General features: G+C 72.1%; 4 protein-coding genes across 4 annotated transcripts in view; 3 read left to right on the top strand and 1 right to left on the bottom strand.

Moving 5' to 3' along the window:
• Window positions 1–1,129: 1,129 nt before the first annotated feature.
• Window positions 1,130–16,604, top strand: AURANDRAFT_71193 (hypothetical protein; the record flags this gene model as incomplete). The annotated part of the gene is made up of 6 exons (XM_009036909.1): window positions 1,130–1,587; window positions 1,788–4,514; window positions 4,707–5,196; window positions 7,589–7,645; window positions 12,514–12,849; window positions 13,041–16,604. 6 exons carry the CDS (start codon window positions 1,130–1,132, stop codon window positions 16,602–16,604), a joined length of 7,632 nt encoding a protein of 2,543 aa, XP_009035157.1.
• Window positions 16,605–17,470: 866 nt separating this feature from the next.
• Window positions 17,471–17,713, top strand: AURANDRAFT_17752 (hypothetical protein; the record flags this gene model as incomplete). Its single annotated transcript, XM_009036910.1, has 1 exon — window positions 17,471–17,713. A coding segment is annotated over one exon (243 nt), but the record flags the coding sequence as incomplete, so codon positions are not given.
• Window positions 17,714–18,233: 520 nt separating this feature from the next.
• Window positions 18,234–18,866, top strand: AURANDRAFT_58844 (hypothetical protein; the record flags this gene model as incomplete). The annotated part of the gene is made up of 1 exon (XM_009036911.1): window positions 18,234–18,866. The coding sequence occupies one exon, from the start codon at window positions 18,234–18,236 to the stop codon at window positions 18,864–18,866; it is 633 nt and encodes a 210-aa protein (XP_009035159.1).
• Window positions 18,867–24,685: 5,819 nt separating this feature from the next.
• Window positions 24,686–25,787, bottom strand: part of AURANDRAFT_23222 (hypothetical protein) — a gene marked incomplete at both ends in the record, with an annotated part of 3,352 nt that continues 2,250 nt past the window's right edge. Inside the window, one exon of the mRNA XM_009036730.1 lies at window positions 24,686–25,633. Coding sequence (XP_009034978.1) covers window positions 24,686–25,633 — 948 coding nt within the window. The remainder of the gene's footprint in view (window positions 25,634–25,787) is intronic.

Below are 25,787 nucleotides of genomic sequence, written 5' to 3'. Positions count from 1 at the left end.
GCGTCGCCCGGGTGGAGCGCCAGCGGCAGGGCGCAGACGAAGTAGATCTGGCCCGGGCCCAGCAGGAGCCAGCCCACGGACGCGGCGTTGTGCCGTCGCGCCCAGGGCCCCTTGAGCCGCGGCGCGACGCGCGCCGCGGCGACGGCCCAGGCGAAGATCCACGCGACGTAGAAGAGGCCCTCCCCGCCGAGCATGACCGCGTCGCATTTTGGGTGGCCCGCGCTGCAGTCGTCGATTTTGTCGTCGACGAGCGTCGCGCCGCCGGCCTGGCACGTGAGCGCGCCGCCGACGATGAGCAGCGCGCTCGCCAGCAACGCTGCACGTGTGGCCAGGAGCGCCCGCGCGCCGAGCGTCGTCCGCGGCGGCGAGGCCGGCGCGTCGGCGCCGGACCAGGCCCAGGCGCTCGCGATCATCGCGGCGTAGCTCGCGGCGAACGTCGGATAGAAAGCGCGGTGCGCGCAGACGTCGCGCACGGCGCGATTCGGGAAGCGGTCGTGCACGAGGCCGCCAAGGAGGTAGCCCAGCGACATGCCGAGCTCCGTCAAAGCGCCGCGGAGGCCCCGGCGGCCGTAGCGGCGGACGAGGGCGCACGCCGCCGCGAGCAGCGCCGCGCTGCAAACGTAATTCAGGAGCACGCCGAGCCGGTCGTCGTCGACGCCCTCGGGCTGCGCGCTGCAGCCGTCGAGCACCATGCTGCCGCCTTCAGAGGCTGCGTGCCTTCAGAGGCCGCCCTCGGGCTGCGCGCTGCAGCGGTCGAGCACCATGCTGCCGCCTACCGAGCTGCGTGTCCGAGAGATTGCCCTCGAGTTGCGCGCTGCACCCGTCGAGCACCGAGCATGCTGCCACCCGAGCTGCATCAAGCATCGTGAAATGCAAGGTCAGGCAACCATCGCCTTTTGACGCAGCCGAGTCCGGCAATCGCGCACGATGCTTGCTTGAGATTTAATACACACACGAGACCCTCCCACCGCGAAACCAGCGTGTCCAGGGTGATCCTCGACGGCTCCTCCGCCACGCGCAACCGGAACCGCATCCATCTTGCAGCGAACCCCCGCAGTTCGTCGGCGCGTCGCAGCCCGCAGACGCCCTCGCTCGCCGCCGCTGCCCGCGGCCTGAGCCGCGCCCGCGCATGCCGCCGCGGCGCGTGCTGGGCCCCGGCGGGCGGCGGACCCTTGGCCCCGGGGGCAAGAAGACCGGCGGCGGCGGCGGCGCCGGGGGCGGCGGCAGCAGCGACGCCGTCGGCGCCGCGCGCGAGCGCGGCCGCGTCGTCGCGCTGAAGAAGGCGGAGAAGTACGGCTTCATCAAGCGCGAGGCGCCGGCGGAGCGCGGCGAGCGCCCCCTCTACTTCCGCTTCGAGGACTGCGACTGCGACGCGAGCCGGCTGCGGGAGAACGACGACGTGACGTTCGCGGCGTCGGACGCGCCCGACGACGGCAAGTTCGGCAAGCGCGCGTTCCACGTGGAGCTCGACCTCGTGCGCACGACGGAGGCGGACCCGGGCCGCTACGGCCACGTCGACAGCGTGCTCACCAACCTCCGGGTCCACGACGGCGCGGCCGTCGAGCGCGCGGGGAGCCGGCTCGCGGCGTGCGACGCAGGGCAGGAAAAGGGTGATTCAACGTCGCTTCAACGTGAGTGTTCCGCGCGCGCGCGTTTCGGAAACAGCACCCACGCTTCGAGAGCTCTCCGAGAGATGATCGCTCGTCCAAAAATCAGCCGAAACGAGCGGAAAACGACCGAGATAGGAGCCTTTGAAGTTGGGAATTTCGCACCCTTTTCCTGCCCAGGTGCGACGTCACGGAGGCGACGCGGTGGGCCGTGGGCCTCGCGGATCGCGGCGCCGACGGCGTCGTGCTGCGCCAGGACGAGGTGCTCGACGCCCTGCGGCGCGACGACTGGCCCCTCGTCGGCGTCGCGGCGTTCCTCCGCGCGCTCGCGGACCCGGAGCTCGTCGAGCTGGCGCAGGCGGGCGCGGGCCCGGTCTACGACGCGTGCCTCGCGTCGCCGCTTCTGCTGTCGCCGAAGATGGCGCGGGCTCTACTGCTCAAGGCGGGCACGGAGAAGCGGCCGCCCAAGGGGAAGCCGCCCGGGAAGTCCCAGGGCGCGTCGCCGGACGACGCCGCGGCCGTCGGCGCCGTCGCGGGCGTCGTGTCCGCGTGCCTCGACCGGGACCGGTCGGCCTACGTGGCGCTGGCCGACCTCCTGCTGGCGCTGGAGGACCTCGTCGCGGACCGGCGCCGCGACAAGGCGCCGGCCTGGAGGGAGGCGCTCGGCGCCGCGAAGCGCGTCGTCGACCGCGGCGCGAGCCTCCGCGCGGACGCCGCGCGCCTCGACGACGCCGCGGGCGGCGACGACTACCGCTACCTCAAGCTCTTCCCGTCGCGGGACGACGTGCTCGGCGACGGCGGCGACGACCTCGCGCCGAATCAGGTCAGCGGGTCGCAGACCGCGGAGTGCTACGTGCGGACGCACTTCAAGCTGCTCCGCGCGGACTTCGTGGGCCCGCTCCGCGACGGCGTGCGCGCCGCGCGGCGCGGCGAGGCGTCGCGGGACGTCGACGTCTACCGGGACGCGCGCCTCGTGGGCGTGGCGCCGTCGCGGAGCGGCCTGCTGAGCGTGCTCGAGTGCGACGCGGGCCGCGAGCCGTGGCGGAAGACGCGGTGGTCGCGCGCGGGCGACGCGATGAACAAGAGCCGGCTCATGGGCGGCGGCCTCGTCGTCGTCGTCGACGCGGCGACGCTGGGCGACCGCGCCTGGACCTGCGGCGTCGTCGCGGAGACGCGCTGCGACAAGGGCAAGCTCCGCGTCCACGCGCGCCTCGACGACGACGGCGAGGCGTTGGTATTTGGCGGCGCCTACGCCGTCATCGACTGCTGCGCGACCTACTTCGAGGCCTACCGCTGGGTCCTGGCGAGCCTCCAGTCCCTGGATTTAGAAGCTTTTTCGTCGAACGGCCTGCTGCGGACGCTGCTGGAGCTGCCGAAGACGTCGCCGCGCCCGACGTACCTGCGGAGGGGCCAGAGCTACGACCTGCGCGTCGACGGCGCCGCGGCGCGGGTCGAGGACGTCTTAGACGACGCGTCGTGGCCGGCGACGCTCGGCACGCTCGACGCGTCGCAGCTCGACGCGCTCAAGCACGGGCTCACGCGGTCGCTCGCCGTCGTCCAGGGCCCGCCGGGCACGGGCAAGACGCACGTGGGCCTCGCCATCGCGCGCCACCTGCTGCTCAACGGCGCGGGGGCGCGGGGGAAGCCGCTGCTCGTCGTGTGCTACACGAACCACGCCCTGGACGCGTTCCTCGAGGGCGTGCTCGAGTTCGAGCCGAACGTGATCCGCGTCGGCGGCCGGTCCAAGTCCGAGAAGCTCGCGGACCACAACCTGCGGGACAAGGCCGCGGAGCTGCGCGAGCTCGACAAGAAGTGCAGCGACGGGTCCATGTTCGGCGCCGTCCACGTCCGCGCGCGCCGGAGCCTGCTCGCGCGGCTGCGGGAGCTCGAGGAGACCGCGGCGCGCCTCGCGGAGGACGCCAGGGAGGCGGCGACGCGGGGCCCGGGCGTCGACGACCTCGAGGACCTGGCGACGCCGCGCCAGCTGCGGAGCCTCTACGGGCGGCCCGTCGACGGCTGCGTCTTCGAGGCGTGGCTCGGCGTCGCGCCGGCGGCGCTCCTCGGCGCGCCGAAGCGGGCCGAGCCCCGGGCCGACGCCGGCGCCGACGGCGACGCGCCGCTGAAGGACGACCCCGACGCGTTAAACGCCGCGGCCGTGCGCGCCGACGAGCGCGAGGACGGCCCGGACGGCAAGCCCGACCGCCGCGCGGAGCGCGTCTTCCGCGTCGCGTCGCCGCCCGCGCTCGCGCCGCGCTACGCGGCCCGGGCGCCGCGCCGCGACGCCGGGGACCGGGACGACGTCTGGGCGCTGCCGACGCCGGAGCGGCGGCTCCTCTTCCTCCAATGGGCGGCCGCGCTCTACGACGACGCCGTCGCCGGTTTGGCGTCGGTCCGCGACCGTTTGGACCGGTCGCGGCGCGAGCTCGACCGCCTGGACCGCGACGTCGACGCCGAGGCGCTGCGGGGCGCGCGCGTCATCGGGCTGACGACGACGGCCGTCGCGAAGCGCCGCGAGCTCCTGGCCGTCGTCGAGCCCGAGGTCGTGGTGGTGGAGGAGGCCGCGGAGGTGCTCGAGGCGCACGTGCTCGCGGCGCTGGGCCGCCACACGCGGCAGCTCGTGCTCATCGGCGACCACGAGCAGCTGCGGCCCGGCACGGCCGTGTTTCGCCTCGCGACGCGCTACAACCTCGACGTGTCGCTCTTCGAGCGCCTCGTGAAGAACGGCGTCGACCACGTGACGCTCGCGAGCCAGCGGCGCATGCGGCCCAACATCTCGCGGCTCGTGCGGTCCATCTACCCGAAACTCGCGGACCACCCGTCGACGGGCGACCTGCCGCTCGTGCGCGGCGTCGCGCGGAACGTCTTCTTCCTCGACCACGCGATGGCCGAGCAGGGCGACGCGTCCAAGTCAGGGCAGGACAAGAGAGCGAAATTCCCAACTTGAAAGGCTCATATCTCGGCCGTTTTCCACTCGTTTCGGCTGATTTTTGGACGGGCGATCATCTCTCGGAACGGTCTCGAAGCGTGGATGCTTTTCCCGGAACGCGCGCGCGGAACACTCACGTTGAAGCGACGTTGAATCTCTCTTGTCCTGCCCAGGTCCAAGTCGAACGCCGGCGAGGCGGCGCTCGTCGCGCGGCTCGCCGAGTACCTCGTGCTCGGCGCGCCGCGCTACGGACCGGACCGGGTCACGGTGCTCGCGACCTACGTCGCCCAGGTCGGCCTGCTGAAGCGGTCGCTCGCCGCGCGGGGGCTCGACGACGTCCGCGTGTCGTCGGTCGACAACTTCCAGGGCGAGGAGAACGACGTCATCCTCCTGAGCCTCGTGCGCAACGACGGCCGCGGCGCCAACGCGACGAAGCGCGACCGCGGCGGCGCGACGGTCGGCTTCCTCGCCGTGTCGAACCGCGCGTGCGTGTCGCTCACGCGCGCGCGGAGCGGCCTCTTCGTCTTCGGCAACGCGTCGCTCCTCGGCGCCAAGTCGGACCTCTGGCGGTCCATCCTCGCGGACCTGCGCGCCAGCGGCGACGTCGGGCCCGCGCTGCCCCTGAAGCCCGGGTTCCGCGACGGCGACGACGCCGTCGTCAAAGTCGCCAAGGACCGCGACTTCGACGGCCTGCGCGGGGGCGCGCCGACGCCGCCGCCGCCGCCGCCCCCGGGCTTCGCCTGAGCTCGGCGGCGCCCACCTAACTTAACGCGAGACACGATGCAAGCGTGCCTCGCCGCGCGCGACGCGACCGCCGGACGGCGGCGCGCTCGCGCTCGCTCGAGGAGCGTGCGGTTACATGCGCGGGGGTCTTGGGAGGGGCGGGGGGGGGCGGGAGGGCGTCGGCCGGCGCTCAGACCTGGACCTGGTCGCCGGCGTCGTTCTGCTGGGCGACCTTCATGTTGACGAGCTGGAGGGCCGCGCCGTCGGCGGCGGCGCGGACGCCGTCGGCGCGGCTCGCCTCGCCGCGGACGAAGGCGCTGTAGGCGTCGATCTGGAGGTCGTCCCACTTCTTCTTGAGCTTGGGCGCGTCGGTCTGGAGCCGCGCGTCGGCGACGGCGAAGGCCTCGCCGAGGTCGGCGATGAGCTTCTCGTAGCGCTCGACGTCGGCCTCGTCGGACGAGATCTTCGCCGCGCCGAGCGCCGCCGTGGAGACGACGCGCGAGCCGAGCGCGGCGGCGACGGTCGCGCCCTTGCGCGCGAGCGCGGCGACGCGCTCGCGCTCGGGGAGCTTGTCGAGGAGGTGGAGGTCCGCGACCTTGGCGTAGGCCGTCGTCGTCGCGGCGACGACCTTGGCGCGGAGCGCGCCGTACGCGAGGAGCGCGCGCGCGCCCCGCGAGCCGTCGTCGCCGGAGCTCGGGTCCTCGGTCTCCGGGCTCGCCGCGGGCGCCGGTGCGGCCTCCGCGGGGGGCGCCGGCGGCGCCGCCGCGGGCGCCGGTGCGGCCGCCGCGGGCTCGGCGACGGCCGCGGCCTCCATGAGCTCGTCGGCCGTCTTCGCCTGGCTCTCCGACGCGGAGAGCATGGCCTCGCGCGCGTCGCGCGACTTGCGGTTGAGCGCGAGCCCGTTCTTCGCGGCGACGTACTGGAGGCGCACGCGGTCGCGGTCCTCGACGGCCTCCGTGAGCGCCTTGGCGAGGCCGACCATCTCGCGGAGCGCGGCGAGGGCCCGCGCGGGGCCGGACGTCGACGCGGCGGACCCGCCGCCGCCGGGGAGCTCGCCCTGCTTGGGCTCGTCGGCGAAGCGGCTCGCGAGCGCACTGCGCGTCTTCGACGACGCCTCGTCGAAGGCCCGGAGCGCGCGCGCGCCCGAGTAAGCGTCCTTCTCGGCCTTGCCGATCGCGAAGACCTGCTCCTTGGCCCACGCGTAGAGCTCGCGGACGTCCTTCTCCTTGCGCTTCGCCGCCGCGAGCTCCGCGGGCGACCCCTCGAGGTCCTCGGCGCCCACGGGCGTGTCGTTGCCGACGACGTCGAGGACGACGGCGCCGAGGCGCACGTGGTAGGGGCTCCGCGCGGCGGCCGCGGCCGCGCCGAAGGCGGCCTTGGCGCCGTCGAGCTCCGCCGCGTCGCTGACGCAGAAGCAGCTCAGCTCCGGCGCCTTGTGGAGCTCGCCGTGGGCGAGGCACTGGCCGAGGAAGCGCTCGAGCGCGTCCGCGGCGGACCCGACGCCGCCGGACGGCTCGTAGACCTCCGCCGTGATGGGCGGCACGACGCAGCCCGCGTAGGACTCGCGCAGGCACGCCCGGAGCCACTCGAAGTCGCGCGCGGACCGCACGAGGCTACCGCCGCCGACGGCGAGCTCGAGGCCGCAGCCGTCGAAGCGCGCGCGCGCCTTGAGCTCGAACTTGCCCGCCTCGGCCGCCGCCGCGACCTCGCAGCCGACGACCTCGACGAGCGCGTAGTCGCGGCCCAGGGCCGGCGCCGCGAAGGCGCCGCGCACGCGCGCCGCGGCGCCGCCGAGCCGGGAGACGAGCCGCATCGCCGCGCCGTCGGGCTGTACCAAATTCGTGAGCGCGTCGCACGGGTTCGCGCGCGGCGACGACGCGTCCGGCGCCTCCTCCTCCTCGACGCCGAGCTCGACGCTGTCCATCTTCACCTAGGCGCGAGGGGCGGGGTAAGGAGCCGCGACGGCGCGGCGCGCGGCGGCGCATAAGGCTTCCGAGCCCCCGAGAAACCGTCGGCGACGCGCGCGCGTCGACGCGCGCGCGCGTCGTGCGCGCGTCGAGGCGACCCCGACCGGACGCTGCGAACACGCCACAACGGCCTCCGCCATGGGGCGCGGTCGACGCGAGATACGCGCGCGCTCCAACAACCGCGACGACGCGACGTTGGTCGAGCAGGCCGGCGGCCGCTCGCCAGCATCATCGACCTCGAAGCTTTAGGTGCACTCGTATCGCTTCGAGGCCTGCTTCGACGCTACTCTAACGGCAGCGGCTACGCACTTGGCTACGCCGGATTTTAGAAAAAGAGTCGAATTTAGGGCCCGCAGCCGTCCCAGGCGTACTCGCCCACGAACGTGCGGGAGCCGTCGCTCCGCAGGATGTCGAGGCGGACGGTGTAGGACGGCCGGTCCCGGTCGAAGACGACGCGCGTCTTCGCGAGGACCGCGTCGCCGCGCGCCACGGGCGGGTTCCGGCTCGCGCCGTCGCCGTCGGCCTCGTCGCAGAGGCGGACGTAGGTCGTCGACCACGACGTCAGCCGGTCGTGCGTGTCGATGGCCGCGGCGTCGTCGAGGTCGACGGCGAGGTGGAGGTGGAAGCCGTCGACGACGCCCTCGCCCGAGACGTCGAACTTGAGCGTCTTCGCCTGGGGCGCGAGCAGGTCGTCGACGCGCGGCGCGTCGAAGCGGAGCACCTCGAGCGGCTTGGCGGGGGCCGCGAGGTACGCGCGGGGGAAGCGGCGGCAGTGGTACTTGACGTCTTTGCGCAGCGTCCGGTGGCCGTTGAGCGCGCGGTGCACGACGCCGTCCAGCGCCGTGGCGTCGAGCTTGAACGTCGGCGCGAGCATCGTCGCCGCGCGCCGCGGCACGAACGCGCAGCCCGGCGCGCACTTGCCCCGGCTCCGGAGGTCGTGGATCGCGCGGCAGGCGCCCTCGGCCGACGCGACGTGGCCCAGGATCTCGTGGACGACGACGTCGAAGGGCCGGCCCGCGAGCGCCGCGCCGCCGCTCGGGCCCCCGACGACCTCGAGCGTCTTCCCGCGCCCGAGCGCCGCGACGAAGCCGGACGCCGTCGCGTCGACGCGCGTCACCCGCGGCGGCGCCGCGGCGGCGGCGTCGCGGCCCCAGCGCGCCGCGGCGGTCTTCTCCAGCTCGCGCGCGAGCGCGCGCCCGCCCGCGGCCTCGTCGTCGCAGTAGCGCCGCGCCTCCGCGACCGCTCGGCCGCTCGCCTCGACGGCGACGGCCTCGTCGGCGCCCGCGGCGAGGGCGAGGCGCGCGAGGAGGCAGAAGGGCCCGGAGCCCACGTCGAGCGCGCGGCCGCCGCGCGAAGCCGCGCGGCGGAGCGCGCCCGCGTAGCCCGCGACGCGCGCGCGGTCCCGGGCCATGGACCGGTGGTTGTCGAGCGAGTAGTTCTCGTTCTGCTCCGCCGCGGAGAAGCCCCTCCGGCTCGACGTGCGCAGCGTCCGCGCGCCGCACCACTCCGCGACCTCGCGCACCGCGTCGCGCCGCCGCCAGAGGTCGTAGGCCGTCTCGACGCGCCAAGGCTCCGGGTCCGAGAAGAACGACGACCCGCCGGGCGCCGCGCCCGCGCCGGCGCCGCCGGGGAAGTCGTGGTCCGCGAGCGCCGCGTCGACGTCGCCGCGCGCGCGCCCGTCGTCGCGCGCCCGCATCGCCGCGTAGAAGAGCCGCGGGAGCTCCGCGCACGCGAGGACCTCGTTGCGCCGCTCGATGCGCGCGCGCTCCGGCGAGCCCGGGCCGCCGGCCGCGCCGCGGCGCTCGAGGTCCACGAGCTGCGGGTCGTAGCACGCCAGCGCCACGGCGAGGCCCCGCATGCCCGGCCCGTCGAGGAAGTCGAGGCGACTGCTCGGGCTCGCCGCGTGCCAGAGGTCGTAGGCCTCGGCGTTCGGCGCCGGCGCCGGCGTCACGAGCGCCGACATCGGAAGTAGCCCGCGATGCTCAGCGGCTCGATGATGCCGTTGACCGTGGGCTCGCAGGCGCTCCCGAAGCCGCAGGTAGCCGCGGGCGCCGGGGCGCGGCGACGAGCTCCCAGACGTCGATGACCGAGCCAGCTCCTCAACTGCTCCTCAACATTGGCTTGTTTGCCCCCCGCGCCCGCGGGCAACCAGGGCTTCCTGCAGCCCCGCCGGCGATCATCTGCCAGCGCGCTGTTAATCTACGCGCCGCGGTACTACTCGAGCAATTTTCGCCGCTCATGGTGCGTATGTACTTGACCAGGACGCGTACCACTCCAAGGCAATCTGGATCAGTTGCTTCTTCATCCAACACGAGTCGTACAGCTCTTCGAGAAACGCTTTCGCCTGGTCGTTCCTCAAAACCAGATCGCCGAACGGATGCTCGGGCTCGTGTTTGATCGTCGCAAGCAGGCCCGTAGCCTCGTCGAATTCCATCGACCCTTTAGACTCAAAGAGCCCGCCCAGATAGCCCGCGTACATCGTCTCGTACTGCGGGATACCGGACAGCGAGCGCAGGCGACGGGGCACCCGCTCGACGCCGTCGGCGGTCTGTTCATCTTTGCGCTCGACGGCGTCGGGGGGGCTCGAGTTCGCGCGCTCGGCTTCGGCTTGCGATTCGCGGCGCTTCGCGTAATCCAATAATTCTTCGACCGATAGCCCTTGCAATCCCTTCGGGAGGCGAGCCTGTCCTTCGACCTCTTCGTCGGATTCAGAATCACCAATTCGGTCAAATCTCGAGTAGTCGATGGGCATGATGATTTCACGAAGTTGCGAACTCTCAAGTCAAAAAGTGTAAAAAAAAGGGGGACGCTGGCCCGACCGTAGATATGACTGAATGGAGTCAAGATTTTTTTTGATGCCGGTGGGGGCATACATCCGGGATGGGTTGTCGAGGCACGTTGCCGTCTGCATGTAGAGGATTAAACAGGAGACGCGCTCTGCGTGGTTGACCATGTAGAGCGCGTCAACGGGCGCTACAGCTCGGCCTGCTTGGAGTTCGGCCTTGACCTGGGCCTCGCATGCGACGCGGAACAGGTCGACGTCCTCGCCGTCGTAGCCCGAAAAGAAAATTCTGTTCAGCGTAGAGTCGTAGGAGTTCAGACCTATGAGGGAGGGATGTGGTGAAAGGTATGATGAGGGGTGGGGGTGGGCGCACCAGTGGCGTTTTTGACCGATTCAACTCGGGGCGCATCGGTGCGAGGAAGCGATGGTCGAGGGTGGGGAAGAGGAGGGGCTCCTCGCCCTCGCCCAGCAGGAGGAGCGCCCCGAGGGAGTGGTGGAGGTGCGGGAGCGGGTACAGGTGGCTGGGGAGCGGGTACAGGTCGTGGCGGCGGTGGCGCGCCGAGACGATCCCGGCACCGGCCCCGGCCCCGGCCGGCCGGCCGGCCGGCCGGCCGGCCGGCGGGGCGCGCCCCGGGAGGCCCAGCCCCGCGGCCCCGCGCGGGCGCGACGCCCTTGGAGATGTCGCGCGGGGCGGGTGGGGAGGCTGGGGGGGGGGCTTGGGACGCGTACCTCCGGCCGCTGGTGTCGGACACGTTCATGAGCGTCCGCGGCTTCCTCAGCCTTTTCGTCCTCGAAGCAGCTGGAGCGTCCTCGAAGGACGTCTCCTCGACGGGCAACTCCGGGAAGTCGAGGAGCCCGTCGTCGGACCCCGCGAGGTCCGCGAGGTCCTCGTCGTCGAAGAGCGAGAGCCCCCCGAGGCTCTCGCGCGCGCTCGAGACACGGTCCGTCACGGACACGCTCGGGCGAGAGGGGGAGGGGCCCGGGGAGGGCTGCTCCATGCCCCACGGCACCAGGCCCGGGGCCCAGTCCTCGTCGCCCGCCATGCGGGGTGGGTTGGGAACCGGCTGTCAGTGCGCTTCTGAGCTCTCACAGCCACTCGATCCCGCATACGTATGCGTTTAACACAACGCCGGAAGGATATATATCACGAATAACTAGAGTTAAGATTTAAAATAAGGGGGGTCGACGATGGGCCCCTACTTCGACGACGCCTCACAGAGCGACGGCAGAGAGAAAACATGACCAGCAGAATGCAGGAGGCGGAAGGGTGACTCCACTCAGAGTAGACCGCTCGAGGCTGCGTCGCACCGTCCTCGGGCTGCGCCCTCGGACGGTACTCCTTGCCCCTCGGGTCTACTCTTCACTGGAGTCGCTTACTGCTAGCCCGGGCCTAGCCGAGACCCACGGGGGAACCGGACTCTCGCTGGGAGGAGCGCCTAGGCGCGCCACGTCCGGGGTGAGGGACCCCAAAGAGCGCGCTGGTCCAGCGCTCTCGCTGCCTCGTGGCCGAGTGACGCCGGGTAAGCCTCCGGACCTGCCGCGTCCCCCCGCTCGGTCGACCGAACGGGGTTTCGCGGCCAGGGCAGCAGGCGGGGCTGCTGACCCCAGTCCGGCGGGGAGCCCAACGCCCGGAGCCTCTCGGGACGTCGCGCACTCTGCCCAGACCCGAAGGCCAACCTCAGGGCAGGCGACGTGAGCTTGCGCGTCGTGGAGTGACGACGCGCGTAGATTTGCGGAAACTCTTTTTCGAGAAACCGCGCGGAAAAGACCTCTCACGAGGGAAAACGCAGAGGAGAGCCTCCTCGGGGCGTGTACCGTTGAGCCAGGCGAGGCATCGCTTGCGCGTCCGCTGACCGCGCGCATGCGCACTGCATCGCCATGCAGTGCGCGCATGCGCAGCACTCGACCAGAGGCCAAGGTGCGCGAACCGGCGCACCGGCGAGCACGATGGCTCGAGCCGGCGCGGCCTGCGCGCCTGGATCGCAGCGCGCGCGGGACCTCTCTCGGTGCGAGCATTCGTTTCCAGGTCATGTGGGTGCGAGCATTCGTTTCTTTGCCAAAAAATGAAGTGGCGCTCGCGGGGGCGCCCCGTGTCCCCGAGCGGGGGGCATCTCGGTCCCGCGGACGCTGGAGAAGGTGTCGAAGCGGTGCCGCGCGGCGGTCGCGGCGCCAGCGCTCGACGGCGTGCTCTTCATGGCGTCGCCGTCCTGCAAGTCGTCGCGCGCCGCCCCCTGGTCGAACGGGGTCGCCCCAATCGCGTCGCGCGTCGCGCACGTCGTAGCGATGCTGCTGCAATCGTCTCCGGCCGTCGGCGTGCGCCACGCGTCGCGCGCGCACACTCGATACGCGCAGAACCATAAGCTTTTGCCTCAAGAGCCCGCGGCCGATGTTACCTGAGTGTGGAAAACGGCGACGACCGGGACAGATCGATCGATCGAGTACGAGAGCATGGCCTGCTGTGGAACTTCCGCGACGACCGGGGCCGTGGCGAGCACGCGGAGCCGCCAGGGACCGCCCCCGAAGCTCATCTCGAGCAAGTCCTCAAAATCGCTCTACGGCTCGCAACCGTTCGGCGACGCGCGGTCCTGCGAAATCTTCGTCGAGCACGCCGTCGCCGGCTTCTGGCACTGCGCGTCGTGCGGCGTGCCCAAGTGCTCCCACTTCAACGCGAAGCGCTGCGCGGCCGTGCCGCCGCCCAAGGACCACGCGGGCCCCGTGTACCAGCGCAAGGGGAGCAAGCGCGGCGGGTCGTGGCGCGACCGCGAGGCGACGCTCGTCGCGGGCAAGCTCAAGCTCTTCGAGGTCGCGGAGGGCGGCGGCCCGGGGCCCCACGTCGCGACCTGTGTGGAAATCGACCACTGGTTCGGGACGTCCCGACCAAACTTTGAAATTCTCTAGCTCGGTCACATCGAAGTCGATTCGGCTGATTTTTGGACGAATCGATCGCTCTCGTCGAGTTCTCGAAGCAGAGCCGAAGAGCTTGCGTCAATACGCTCACATTGAAGTCGGGTTGAAGATTTGATGTCCACGCGCAGGTCGCGACCTACGTCGTCGACGCGAACGCCCACGTCGTCGTCGGCGACCAGAGCGAGGGCCGGCGCCACGCGCTGCGCATCGAGACCGCGTCCGGCGCGCGCGTGCGCCTCGCGTGCGCCGCGCCCGAGGCGCGCGACGCGTGGGTCGCGGCGCTCGTCGCGACGCAGGCGTGGCTCGTCAGGGTCCGCGCCTGGCGGAGCGAGGCGGCGCACGGCGTCTTCGACGGCGCCTACGAGGCCGCCGGCGGCGAGCGGCGGCGGCGAGCGAAGCTCCGGGACGAGCGGACGGCGCTCGACCGGCGGCTCCGCGCGCTGATGGAGGACTGCGAGGCGCTCGCGGCGGCCGCGCGGAGCGCGCGCGCGCCGGGCGCGATCCGCGACGACGGCGGCGCGGCGGGCGCGGCGAAGCGCGCGGGCGAGCGCCTCGCGGCGCGCCTCGAGACGTCGACGGACCGCGACCTCGTCAAGGCCTTCGGGAAGGGCGTCGCGGGCAAGGCCTGCCGGTCGCTCATGAAGCTCAACGAGGCCGCGCACCGGCGCCGCGTCGCGCTCGCCGCCGAGCGGCCCCCCGCGGCCGCGTCCGCGCTCCGCGCGCCCGTCGGCGAGGGCCTGAAGATCGCCGGCGTCGACGCGCGCGACCGCGCCGCGGCCTGCACGCGCGTGCTCTGCAGCCTCGCGCGCGAGCCCACGCTCCAGCAGGCGCTGAGCGCCTACAGCGCGACGCGGAGCGGCCGCGGCGGCGCGGCGCTCACCGGCGCGGACGAGATCGTCGCGCCGACGCTGCTCCTCGCCGACGCGGCGCTCCTCAGCTACGGGCCCGCGAACCTCGACTCCTTAGCGCCCACGAACGAGAACGCGGCCGCGTACGCGACGACGGTGCTGCTCAACCTCGCGTCCGCGGCCGCGGCGTCGACGGAGGGCCACGAGGCCGTGACGGCCGCGCTGCGGGACCTCGGCGCGGCGAAGCACTGGCCCGGGACGGACTCGCGGGGCCTACAGTGCGAGCCCTGGGGCTGCGTCGAGGCGCGGCTCCGCGACGCGGCGACGCACCTCGTCGCGCGGACGGGCCGGGCCCACGCGGGCCGCGACTCGACGCCGACGTGGGCGAGCGCGTACTGCGCGGGCCTCGCGGACCTCGTGGCGACGCTCGCGGCGCGGCCCAGGGGCCAGGCGCCGCGGACCGTGCGCGCGCGGCTCCGGCTCCGCGCGGAGCTCCGCGCCTGCGGCGTCCAGGACGCGTTAGACGCGCTGCGCGAGGCCTGCGGCGCGCCGACGCCGTCGCGGCGGTCGGCGCCGTCGCTCCGCGAGGAGCTGACGCCGAAGGGCGGCCTCTTCGCGCGCGAGGCGCCGGACGCGAAGAAGCCCGTCGCCAAGGCCGCGGAGCCGGCGGCGCACCCGGGCATGACGCGCCTCGCCGCGCGGCTCCACGTCGTCCGCATCGTCGACGAGCTCGACCGCGTCGCCCTCGACGACGACGACTCCGAGGCGCTGCGCGTCGCCCGGGACGGCGACCTCGCCGCGCTGCTGCGGCGGCCCGACGTCGCGGCGGCGGACGCGCGCGACCACCTCGCGTCCCTGGTCGCGCGCGTCGACCGCGGCGTCGCGGGCTGCAACGACGTCCGCGCCATCGCGGCGGCCGCGGACGCGCTCGACGCCGCCGCGGAGCAGCTCGACGCCTCGGGCGACGCGCCGCGGAGGCCCCGCTCGGCCCTCGCGGCCGCGGCGGCGGCCGCGCCCTTCGCGGCCGCCGCCGGACGCGCGCCCTTCGCCGCCGAACGCGCGCCCCTCGCGGCCGCGTCGCCCGAGGCGGAGACGGCGGCGGCGACGGGCGCCGTCGCGCGCATCCTCACGCGCTTCTTCCCGAACCTGAAGGCCGCCGACGACGCGCCGGCGCCGGCCGAGCGCGCGGCCGCGGCCGCCGCCGAGTCGGACGCGCCCGTCGCCGTCGTCCTTCGAGTCGACGCGCCGCCGCCCGCGGAGGACGGCGAGGACAAGGCCGTCGCCAAGTACCGCAAGCTGCTCAAGATGGGCATGCCGCGCGACGGCATCGCGACGAAGATGGCCGCCGAGGGCCTCGACCCCGCCTTGCTGGGCCTCGAGCCGCCCGCGGCGCTGGCGCGCGAGCGGTCGACGCGGGCCTACCCCAAGCCCGTCGCCGCGCCGCGGGCGACGGAGAAGCTCAAGGCGCTCTGGTGGGAGCCCCTGGACCAGGCCGCCTACGCGAAGTCGTTCTGGAGCGCCGGCCGCGACGCGGACTTCGAGGCCGCGCGCGCCGCGCTGCGCGCGAGGCTGCCGGACCTCGCGCGCGACTTCCGCCAGGAGGCGGGCGCGGCGCGAAACGGCCCGCCGGCGGCGCTCCGCGAGGAGGCGTCCCAAAAAAACTTCGCGGCGCCGCTCGACGCGAAGCGCGCGCAGCAGGCCGCGCTGTCGCTGCGGAAGATCCAGGACGCCGGCCTCGGCGACGCGGCCCGCGTCGCCGCGGCGCTCCGGGGCGAGCGCGGCGCGGACCTCGGCCTCGACGAGGACGCGCTCGAGCTCGTGCGCCGCGTCGGCCTGCCGCCCAAGGCGGCCGACGACGCCGGCGAGCGCGCCGCGCTCGCCGCCGCGCTCCGGCGGCCCGCGCCGCTCCGCGACGCGGACCGGTGGGTCGCGGAGTTGGTGGCGTCGACGCCCCGCCTCCGCCAGCGCGTCGACGTCGCCCTCTCGCGGCTGACCGCGCCCGCGCGCCTCGCGGCGGCCGCGGCGGTCGTCGACCGCCTCAAGACCGCCGTCGACGCCGCGCGGGGCTCGCCGGCGCTCAGGGCGACGCTCCGCCTCGCTTTGGTCGTCGGCAACGCCGTCAACGCGGGCACGAGCCGCGAGGCCGCGGGCGTCGGCGTCGGCGACCTCCACAAGCTCGCGCAGGTCAAGGGCTCCGCGGGCGCGCGGCCGTCGCTGCTCCGGTTCCTCGCGGAACTCGCGCGCGCGGCGCCGGGCCTCGCGCCCTGCGGCCGCCTCGGCCTCGAGGTCGTCGCCCCGCTCGCCCGGGCGACCAAGGACGAGCCCGGCGCCCTGGGCGACGCGCTCGCGGGGCTCCGCGCGGACGTCCGCCGCGCCGAGGCCGAGGCGAACGAAGGGCCCGACGACGCCGCGCCGCTCCGCGACTTCGCCCGGTGGCTCGAGACGCAGGTCCGCGGCCTCGTGGCCGCCGAGGCGACGGCCGCGCGCGACGCCGACGCGCTGCTCGCGCTCTTCGGCGCCGACGCCAAGGGCGACGCCGCGCGACACCGCGCGTGGCTCGCGGAGCTTCTCGACTTCGCGCGGGCCTTCGACCGCTGCCTCGCGGACCTCGCCGCGGGCGACGCGCGCGGCCGCCGCGCCGACGACCGCGCGAAGCGCGAGGCCGCGCGGCGCCGCGCGCGCGCGAACCACGGCCTCGCGCCCGACGGCAAAGGCGAGGTCCGCGACCTCTTCGACGACGGCGCGAACCTCCTCGGCATGCTCGAGCGCCGCCGCGTCGCCATCGAGGGCGGCGACGACGACGACTTCGCGTCCGATGAGGGCGACGACGACTGGGACGACTAAGTTGTGTTTCTCTCAACGTAGGGCTCCAGGACGCCTTCCAGGGACTGTGGTCGGAGTAAGGGCCCCTGCTCGCCGAACGCAGTGTCAAAAAAAGCTCGACGCCTCGAGGAGGCGCGCGGGTTTACTCGAAACGACAGTTGCCCTACAGCGTCGCCCGCGGCGCGCTGATCGCATCGTGCTCCTCGACGTTAATGGTGGACGTCGAAGTGCAGTGGCTCGAAGACGAGGGCAGACCGTCAGTGCGCTGCTTGCAATGCGAATTTACAGGTCAGCCGGAGGGGAAGGCCGTGTGTTATTACGCGGCCCGGCTCTTCAAGGTGCACGGGATCTCGAAGCACGGGTCTATCGTCGCGTCTCTGGCACCAATCGGTTCCAACCTCGAGGAGGAGGGCGCGCCCGTCGCGCTTGACGACGTTGTCACGTATTCGTCCAGAGTGATCCTGCGCCCTCGAATTCCAGAGGCAGAAACGGAGTTGATATTCATGTACGCGCATTATGAGACTCCGCTTGAGGCAGTGGGTGGCTTCTATTTCATAGACCCGGACGCCCCGGCCATGCTCGAGCTCGATTCGTACGACTGCGCGATGGGTCTTGCGAAGAACTTTCTCTCGAAAACTACGGAAATATATGAAAATGAAAGTTTGAAGGAAATGGCAGCCACCGCGCGCCAGCTGGTCAAGTCCAAGCCGCCTTTCAAGTTCCTTGAAGCTTCTGTATTGTCGGGATACAGCACAGCGGATGCCAGTGAGGTGTACCAGATGTTAGCAGTTCAAAATTGCGTACGCGTTGACGCTTCCGCGAAAGTCTCCGAAATCATTGAACCGTACCTCGGCCGACGCCGGATTCATGTCATCCTGCTGCATCAGACGCGCAGCGCCGACGATCCATCCGCGAAGCCCAAGGGGAGGAGGAGTGCGTATGTCATCTTCGTCGACGAGCAGCGCCCGAAGCTGGAGAAACAGGGCATGTCTTTTCCCGAGATTGCCAAGAAATGCGGCAGGCTGTGGCGCAAGATGACGCCGGAAGCGACGAAGAAGTATCAGGCGTTGGCCGACGAGGACAAGGCGCGCTACGAGAAGGAGATGGATCTGTACCGCGCGCAGTCCGCGAGGGCCGTCGACCGCGCCGACGAGCCCGCCGCGGAGCCGCCGGAGCCTCCGGCCGACGAGCCCGCCGCGACGCCGCCGCCGGCTCCGGAGCTACTCACCGGCGCGGCCGGCCTTTTGCAAATTCTGGACGAGTTCAAAGCGAAGAACGGCGGCGTCGACGACCCGTATTACGCCGCAATGCGCGGCGCGCTCGAGGAGCTCGAAATCGAGGAGCGCAAGGAGAGCTCTTAATCTCGAGTAACATAGCCTTGTAGTGGGAGAGGATCCGGCCGGCTAGCAGGCATACGGAGGCGGTACTGTGGTGCACGGCGGAGGCCTCCGAGGCGATCGCGAAAAACTGTGTCATTTTTGGTGGCGTCAAAATTCGTGGCGCCGTGCTAACACAGCTGTACAGAGCGTCCATCGGCAAGGGCTTCCTGCTTTTTCTCGGGGCAGTGCTCCGGCTCGGCGTCGCTACGCACGGCCTGAGCACAGCGCCGATCGACACGCCGTCGGTCCGGACGTCTTCGCCTGTCTCTCAATGAGCTACTACGCATTACTCAAGTACATCGTCGTGGGCGACACCGGCGTGGGCAAGAGCTGCCTCCTTCTGCAGTTCACGGACCGGCGTTTCAAGGAGGCCCACGAGCTCACGATCGGCGTCGAGTTCGGGGCGCGCATGATCTACGTCGAACCGCGCGTGCCGCTAAAGCTCCAGATCTGGGACACGGCGGGCCAGGAGAGCTTCCACTCGATCACGCGGTCCTACTACCGCGGCGCGGCCGTCGCGCTCCTCGTCTACGACGTCACGCGGCGCGAGACGTTCGAGAACGTGCGGCGTTGGCTCGCGGAGACGCGGAAGAACTCCAACGATCAGTGCCTCGTCGTCCTCATCGCGAACAAGTGCGACCTCGTGCACCAGCGCGCGGTCTCCGAGGCAGAGGGCGCGGCCTTTGCGCTCGAAAACGGCCTCATCTTCCTCGAGGCGTCGGCGAAGACGCGGACGAACGTCGACGAGGCGTTCGTAGCGCCCGCGCGGAAAGTCTATGGGATGATCAAGGCCGGAGAGATCGAATGCAACAACACGGAGGGCGTGAAGCGCGGCAGCACGAGCCTCTACCCCGACGACGACGACGACGGTCCGCCGCGCCGCCGGTCGACCTGCTGCCGCTAGGCGCTGGCCCGAAAACGGAGTCGCGGCGCGCCCCGCGTCTCTAAATCCCACTGAACAGCACAAAGCGCCGTACACGTAGTCGCCCGCGGGCACGGACGTTGAAGTCGATGCACTCGCGTAGCAAGAAGTCCCTACACGCAGTCCGAAGGCGCCGACGCGCGCGACGTTGAACTCGTTGCACCCAAATTGCAGTGCGCGGCTAGGCTTGGAGTCCCAGTGCCGCAAGGCCTGGTGCCGCAAACCCCCCGGGTAGGCCCTCTAGCTGTTAACCTCTCCTAGCCTAGCAGTGCTCTCGGATCGATCGTATGATCTCCGTGCTGCTACTAGCCGTGCGCACATCAGCGCTGCGCGCGCCGATCGCCATCCGCCGGTCGCGCATGGCGACGCTCGGCGCCGGCAGCGTCGAGGTCGAGGAGAAGTTCGCCGTGAGCGGCGACCGCGACGCCTTCGCCGCGCGCGTCAAGGCCGCCGGCGGGTCGGCGACGTCGTCCGTGGAATTCCACGACGAGTACTTCGACACGGCGGCGCTGGCCCTGACGTCCCAGGACACGTGGCTCCGGCGGCGCGACGGCGCCTGGGAGCTGAAGATCCCCCACGGCGACCGCGTCGCGTCCGGAGGCGAGACGACGGTCTTCCGCGAGGTCGAGGACGAGGCGCAGATCGTCGGCGAGCTCGCGGCCCTCGGCGTGCCGGGCGAGACGCTGCCCTTCCCGGGCCTCGACGTCTTCGCCGCGTTCACGACGTTCCGCGACACGTACGCGCTGCCCGGCCGCGTGCGGGTCGACGTCGACGAGGCGTCCTACGGCCACCGGGTCCTCGAGCTCGAGGTCATGACCGACGGCTCGCCGGAGGACGTCGCCGCGGCGCGCGCCGAGATCGACGCCGCCGCGGCGGAGCTCGGCTGCGAGCGGCTCGGCGATGGCGCGGGCGGCAAGCTCGAGACGTACCTCCGCCGCTACTGCCCGGCCCACGCGAAGGCCATCGGGCTCCTGTAACATCGCTTTAGTCGTAGTCGCGCACCTCGACGTCGACGCCGCCGGCGCCGCCGGCGCGCTCGAACACGTAGACCGCGCAGTCCGGCGCGGACCGGTGCATCGTCGCGCGGCCGCCGCCGAGGACGCGCGCGGCGCGGCGGACCCAGGCGAAAAAGGCGTCGTCGTCGCCCGACGCCTCGACGACGAGCGCGCCGCCGTCGCGGAGGGCGCGCCGCGCGAGTCGCGCGGCGTGCGCGTCCGCGGCGGCGGATTTCGTCGGCGCGACGACGACGTCCGCGCCGACGACGGCGACGGCCGCGGCGCTGGCGACGAAGGTCGCGCGCGCGCAGGCCTTGGCGAGCAGCGCCCGCGTCGCCGCGGCGCTCGCGACGCCGACGACGCCCGCGCGGCGGAAGCGGCGCCGCGTCGCCGCGAGCGCGAGCGGCAGGCCCCCCGAGCTGCCGCAGCCCAGCTCCACGAGCGAGCACGTCCCCTCGTCGAGGAAGGGCGCCAGGATCGGGAGCAGCGCGTCGAGGCGCCGGCCCTCGCGCGCGCGCGCGGCATCGCGGCGCCGGCCCGGGTCCCTCCGCGGAAGCGGGAACGCGCCGCAGCCCGCGTCGAGGCGCCGCAGGCCCCGGATGCGCCACCACTCGTTGTCGTAGGGGAACGCGAGCTGCGCGCCGCGCGCCAGGGGCACGGTCGTCTCGAAGGCCTGGCCCACGAGGCCGCCGTCGTTGTGCGCGCCGAAGTACGTCCGCGTGCGCCGCGCCGTCGGCAGCTCGCGCGGCGACGGCGCGTTCATGTACTGGCCGAGGCTCCCCGGGTGCGGCGCGGGGTCGATGACGCCGTTCGGGTTCGTGCGCTTCGCGCCGCTGAGGTACTGGAGGCACCGGTCGTCGACGTCGACGGTCTGGCAGCGCGACCGGTCGCCCCAGAACGCGACCTTGTAGCCCTTGGGCAGCGCGCGCCGCGCGACGAGGCAGAAGCCGATGCGCGCGTCGGGGTGCGCGACCTTCTCGAGGGCGCCGTCGCCGGCCTTGAGGTGCGCGGCGCAGTAGGGCACGGCGCCGGCGGCGACGGCGGACGCGCAGCGCTGGCCCGCTCGCGTGTGGGCCCAGCACTGCGTGACGGTGCCGCCGCGCTGCTTGGCGATCTCGACCATACTGAGCACACGAAGGTGTTGCAGGTCGCTTGGCATCGGTACTGCCACTAGTCGCTGAAAGCACGTTACCCGCAAGTTTGCCTCAACAAAATTCGCACTGAGCTGCCCAGACGGTTCGATCGCATTCGTTTGCAATCGCAGCCCCCGCGATGCGCCCGGCCGAGGCCTACAAGATGAAGAAGGCGCAGGGCGAGGTGCTGACGGCGGCCCTGGAGCACGAGAAGATTCTGCGCCTGACGATCCGCGGCGACGCCCTCGACGCCCGGTCCTGGACCGCCGTGCCCGTGGGCGGCGGCAAGGCCGTGCCCCTGGCCGGCTTCGGGCCGAGCGACGGCGACGAGTCCGTCTACGTCTCCGTGCGCCAGGAGAAGGACGGCCAGCACGAGTTCGTCGCCCTCGCCGAGGTCCTGGCCGGCGCGGCGCCCCTCGCGCTCCTCGCCGAGGCCGACGTCAAGAGCCGGTTCTGCCCGCGGCTCTTCTACGCGCGGCCCGACGCGCCGGCGGCCGGCGCGCCCATGACGCGCTGGGAGCACGCGGACCTCACGCCCCACGGGTCCTGGACGAACTACTCCGTCGTGCCCTGGCTGAGCCTCGGCCGGACGCGCGCGCTCCTGCTGAGCGACGAGGAGACGCTCTGCCGCGACGTGCCCACGGAGCCCATCTTCCACCACCTGGAGCTCGTCGTCAACTGCCACCAGGACCGGCCGGGCCGGCCCTACAAGGCCGGGTCGCCCTGGGCGAGCGGGTCGCCGCCGAAAGTCGTCGCGCACGCCGTCCACAAGTGGTACAGCAGCCGCGGCGCGAACATCAACGCGAAGATCGACGCCATCAACGAGGCGACCTGGGACGCGCTCCAGCGGGGGACCGTCGCCGTCCACTGCCTCGCGGGCATCCACCGCGCGGCCTGCATCGCCGCCTGCATGTTCCTCTACCGCCACTACGTCCTCGGCCACGCGCACGTGCCCGCGGACGCGGCGGACATCTACCGCAAGCTCCAGTCCGTCCGGCCCCACGTCTCGCCCGCCTACGAGGACATCCTCCGCGGCTACGAGGCCTACCTCAAGCAGAAGGCCCGCCGCTAGGGGGGACGCGCGTCGTCTATACACGTTAGCAGTCCCGCCGCGGGAAGTGGGTCTTCGGCGCCGGCGATTTCAGCGGCCGGGCCGAGGCCCTGGGGTCCGCCGCCGGCGCCGGCAGGAGCGACGGCAACGGCGGCCGGCCCCGATCCCGGGGGAAGTGGCTCCTCGGCGACGAGGACTTCAGCGGCTTGGCCGAAGCCTTCGGCGACTCCGGAACTTCCTCCGAGCGGCGCCGGCGGCTCGGGGGGTCCGCCGGCAGGAGGGAAGGCATGAGGTGGCTTCCGACGGTCTCGTGCGCGAAACGCGGCGACCTCGGGGACGCGTTTCCTCCCCGGGGCGAGGGCTTGGACGTCGGCGCATCTTCTCTAAAGTCGTGGTTCAGCGGCGCGTCGGGAACCCGCGGCCTCGCGACGAGTGTCTCCAGTCGCGCTTTGAGCTTGAGCGCGGAAACGCGACTCGCGCCGTCGCACGCCCACGGCTCCGCGCGGCGAACGAAGGCGTCCAAAACGTCGACCAGCTTCCTGAGCGAGCTCTTCGGTTCCCTTTCACATATGAGCTGTAAAACACCGAGCGCCTTGTTCACGTCGCCTCGACCGACCTGTTGGCACTTATCTGCGGCCTTCGACAGGACTCCACTCGCTGCGCTGACGTCGGCGGCCGAGGGGGGGGGGCTGTCGGCGTCTCGATGGCGAGCCCAGAGGCGACGACGCCATGCGATAGTGGACAGGCGCTCCGTTGCCACAAGCCCTCAGCTTTCCCTTCAACATCGTCTGATTGTAGCTCGCTCCGGCAGAATGCAATGGAGCTGCAAAATGGAGATGCTGTCATGTCTGCTGCTCCTGCTGCTGCCCGCCGCGTGCAGCGCGGCAGCGGGCAGCTGCAGCGCGACGACGACGGCAGCCCTGCGGGCGCTCGTGGATCCCGCGGTCTACGACAGGCAGGTCCGGCCAGGCAGGGCGAACCTATCCGTGACGCACCCGCCGCCGGATAAAATACAAGTACAGCTCCGCTTGCTGTCGTTCAAGGGCGTGGATACCGTCGCGCGGACGTTCACGCTCCTGGGCTATTTTCGCGTCGGCGTCTCCCGCGTCCATCCGGGATCCCCATCCGTCGTCGCCTCGTCCGCGCGCGCGCCGCCCGGCGCTCGCGTCGACGCTTCGCGCGCGCGTAGGTGCTGTGGAACGACCCCCGGCTCGCGCTCAACACGGACGAGGCGGCGTGCTCCACGGTGGGCGCGGAGATCAGGGAACTGCGAACGTTGATCTGGGATCCGGGTGTTATTATTACGCAGATGGGCGATTTCCCCGATTTCACGAACATCGACGGCGGGGCGCTCATGCTCTACCCGGACGGCACCGTGTTGCGGACGGTCATGCTGTCGATGGGCTTGACGTGCCCGCTCCACTTCGGGAAGCTCCCGTTCGACCGGCACAAGTGCGACATCTCGTTCGAAACGTACATGGACGACTCGACGGAGCTGAACCTCGTCGCCAAGGGCGGCGAGGTCGGGGACGAGTACAGCGGCGTCTCCGTCTATTCCACGAGCAGGCTCGAGCACACGACGTGGATCGTCGAGGATAACGTCGACGGCTTCAAGCACGTCGGCCAGAACACCGTGAGCAAAACGCACGGTCTCATGTCCTCGCGGCCGGACTCGCTCGACGACATCGACCAGGACTGGGACACGGTCATCGGCCAGCTCGAGTTCCGGCGGAACCCCCACTACTACGTCGTCAACGGCCTCGTCCCCGACCTCATCTTCCTCGGCTTCGTCTACCTCGGCTTCTTCGTCGACCGCCACTCCGTGCCGGGCCGCGTCGCCATCGTGTCCATGGGCCTCCTCGTCGAGCGGACTCTGATCAACAGCATCTTCGAGACCATCCCGCAAATCTCCTACAACTGTTGGCTGACGGACTTCCTCGCGGCGTCGCAGATCCTCATCTTCCTCTGCGCGGTCCAGTACGGCGTCGTCTGCTTCTGCGTCGCCAAGGAGCACGAGGCGAGGGACTTCATGCTCACCCTCGCGCGCCACAAGACCGCGGTCCGCTCCTTCAAGGCCGCCGCGCCCGGGCCCGTCTTCGTCGACGTCGACGACGACGACGGCGTCGAGGCGCCGGCGCTCCGGCTGACCGCCGCCGAGGCGGCCGAGGCGTCGCGGCCGAGGCGTCTCGCGGACGCGGACACGCGCGCGCGCGAGGTGCACTCCATCGTCGACTACGTGCGACGGAAGTACACGGCCGACGGCTACTACGCGCCCACGGACCCCTTGGACGCGCGGCGGTGCCGGAGGCTCCTGCGGTCGTTCAACGTCTTCTGCTCGTCGCGCGTGCTCGACCACATCTACGACGGCGCGCCGAGGGACGCCGCGGGCCGGCTGACCTTCGCCGAGTTCCTCGAGCTCCTCTCGACCATCGAGCAGCGCTTCGAGCTCGCGCGCTTCGAGCGCGCGGAGGCGCGCTACGGCTACGCCGTCGTCGACCGCGTCATGGGCTTCGACCTGTCGCTGCGGTGCGACATCGCCGCGCGCGCGCTCTTCCCCGCCGCCGTCCTGCTGAAGACGTGGATCTTCTTCTCCGTCTGGAGTTACTACGTCTAGGGCTCCTCCTACTTGCGGCGCCGCCCGGGCGAGTTGACGGCCGGCGACGTCGCGAGGTTCGACCGCGGCGTGTTCGGCGCGGACCGGATGGACGCGCCGTCGTTCATGGCGGCCTTGTGCGCGTGCTCGTCGCGCTTGGCCTGGACGACGGTGAGGAGCGTCGCCGCGTCGAGGGTGCAGCCCGAGCCGTAGGCGATGCTCTGCACGGCGACGAAGAGCTTCTCGATCTCGCGGCCCGAGAAGTCGTCCGTGAGTTTGGCGACGTCGTCGAGGACCGCGTCCGTGACGTCCGGCGCGACGGCGAGGGCCGCGGGCGCGAAGGTCAGCGCGCGGAGCAGCGCGCGAAATCGCGACGGCGCGTAGACGAGGCTCGTCACGTAGCGCGCGTAGTAGAGCGCCGCGAGGCTCCGCCGCGCGGGCAGCGCCGGGAGCCCAAAGTAGAGCGTCTCGTCGACGCGGTCGAGGACGGCCTCGTCGAGGTCCTCGGCGCGGTTCGTGGCGAGCACGAGGATGAAGGACTTCGTCGGCGACCCCGTCTGGTAGAGGAACGCGTTGAGCGCGTTGCGCATGTGCTCCGTGAGCTTGCTCCGCGACCGCGACGCGAGGAACGCCTCGGCCTCGTCGATGAAGATGAGCACGCCCGTGTCCGACGTCCGCGCCCAGCGGAAGAGCGTGTGGAGCGCCGTGACGCCGTCCGCGCCGAGCGGGCCGACGTCGCCGCCGGACATGAGCGCGTACTCGAGCCCCGACGCCTTCGCCAGCCGCTTCGCGACGAGCGTCTTGCCCGTGCCCGGCGGCCCGTGGAGGAGCATGTGGCGGAAGGGCGCGCGGTTGCGCTTCGCGTTGCGCGTCGCGACGGCGAGCTGCAGCACGCGCGTCCGCAGGTCGCCCGGCAGGACGACGCCGTCGAGCCAGCCGTCCTCGGCCGCGCGCGCGCGCGCGCGCGCGGCCGCGGCCTCGTCCCCGCGGCGCCGGAGCGCCGCGGCCGCGGCGGCGGCCTCGTCCCTGCGCAGCGCCGCCGCCGCGGCGGCGTCCCGCCGCGCGAGCGCCGCGCGCTCGCGCTTCGGGAGCCGGAGCCGCGCGACCGCACGCGGCCGGCCGCGCGCGTTC

Source organism: Aureococcus anophagefferens (genome assembly GCF_000186865.1).
Source record: "Aureococcus anophagefferens unplaced genomic scaffold AURANscaffold_5, whole genome shotgun sequence".
Taxonomy (NCBI): Eukaryota; class Pelagophyceae; order Pelagomonadales; family Pelagomonadaceae; genus Aureococcus; species Aureococcus anophagefferens.
The sequence above is the reverse complement of the archived record's forward strand: the minus strand, read 5'-3'. Positions and strand labels throughout refer to the sequence as shown.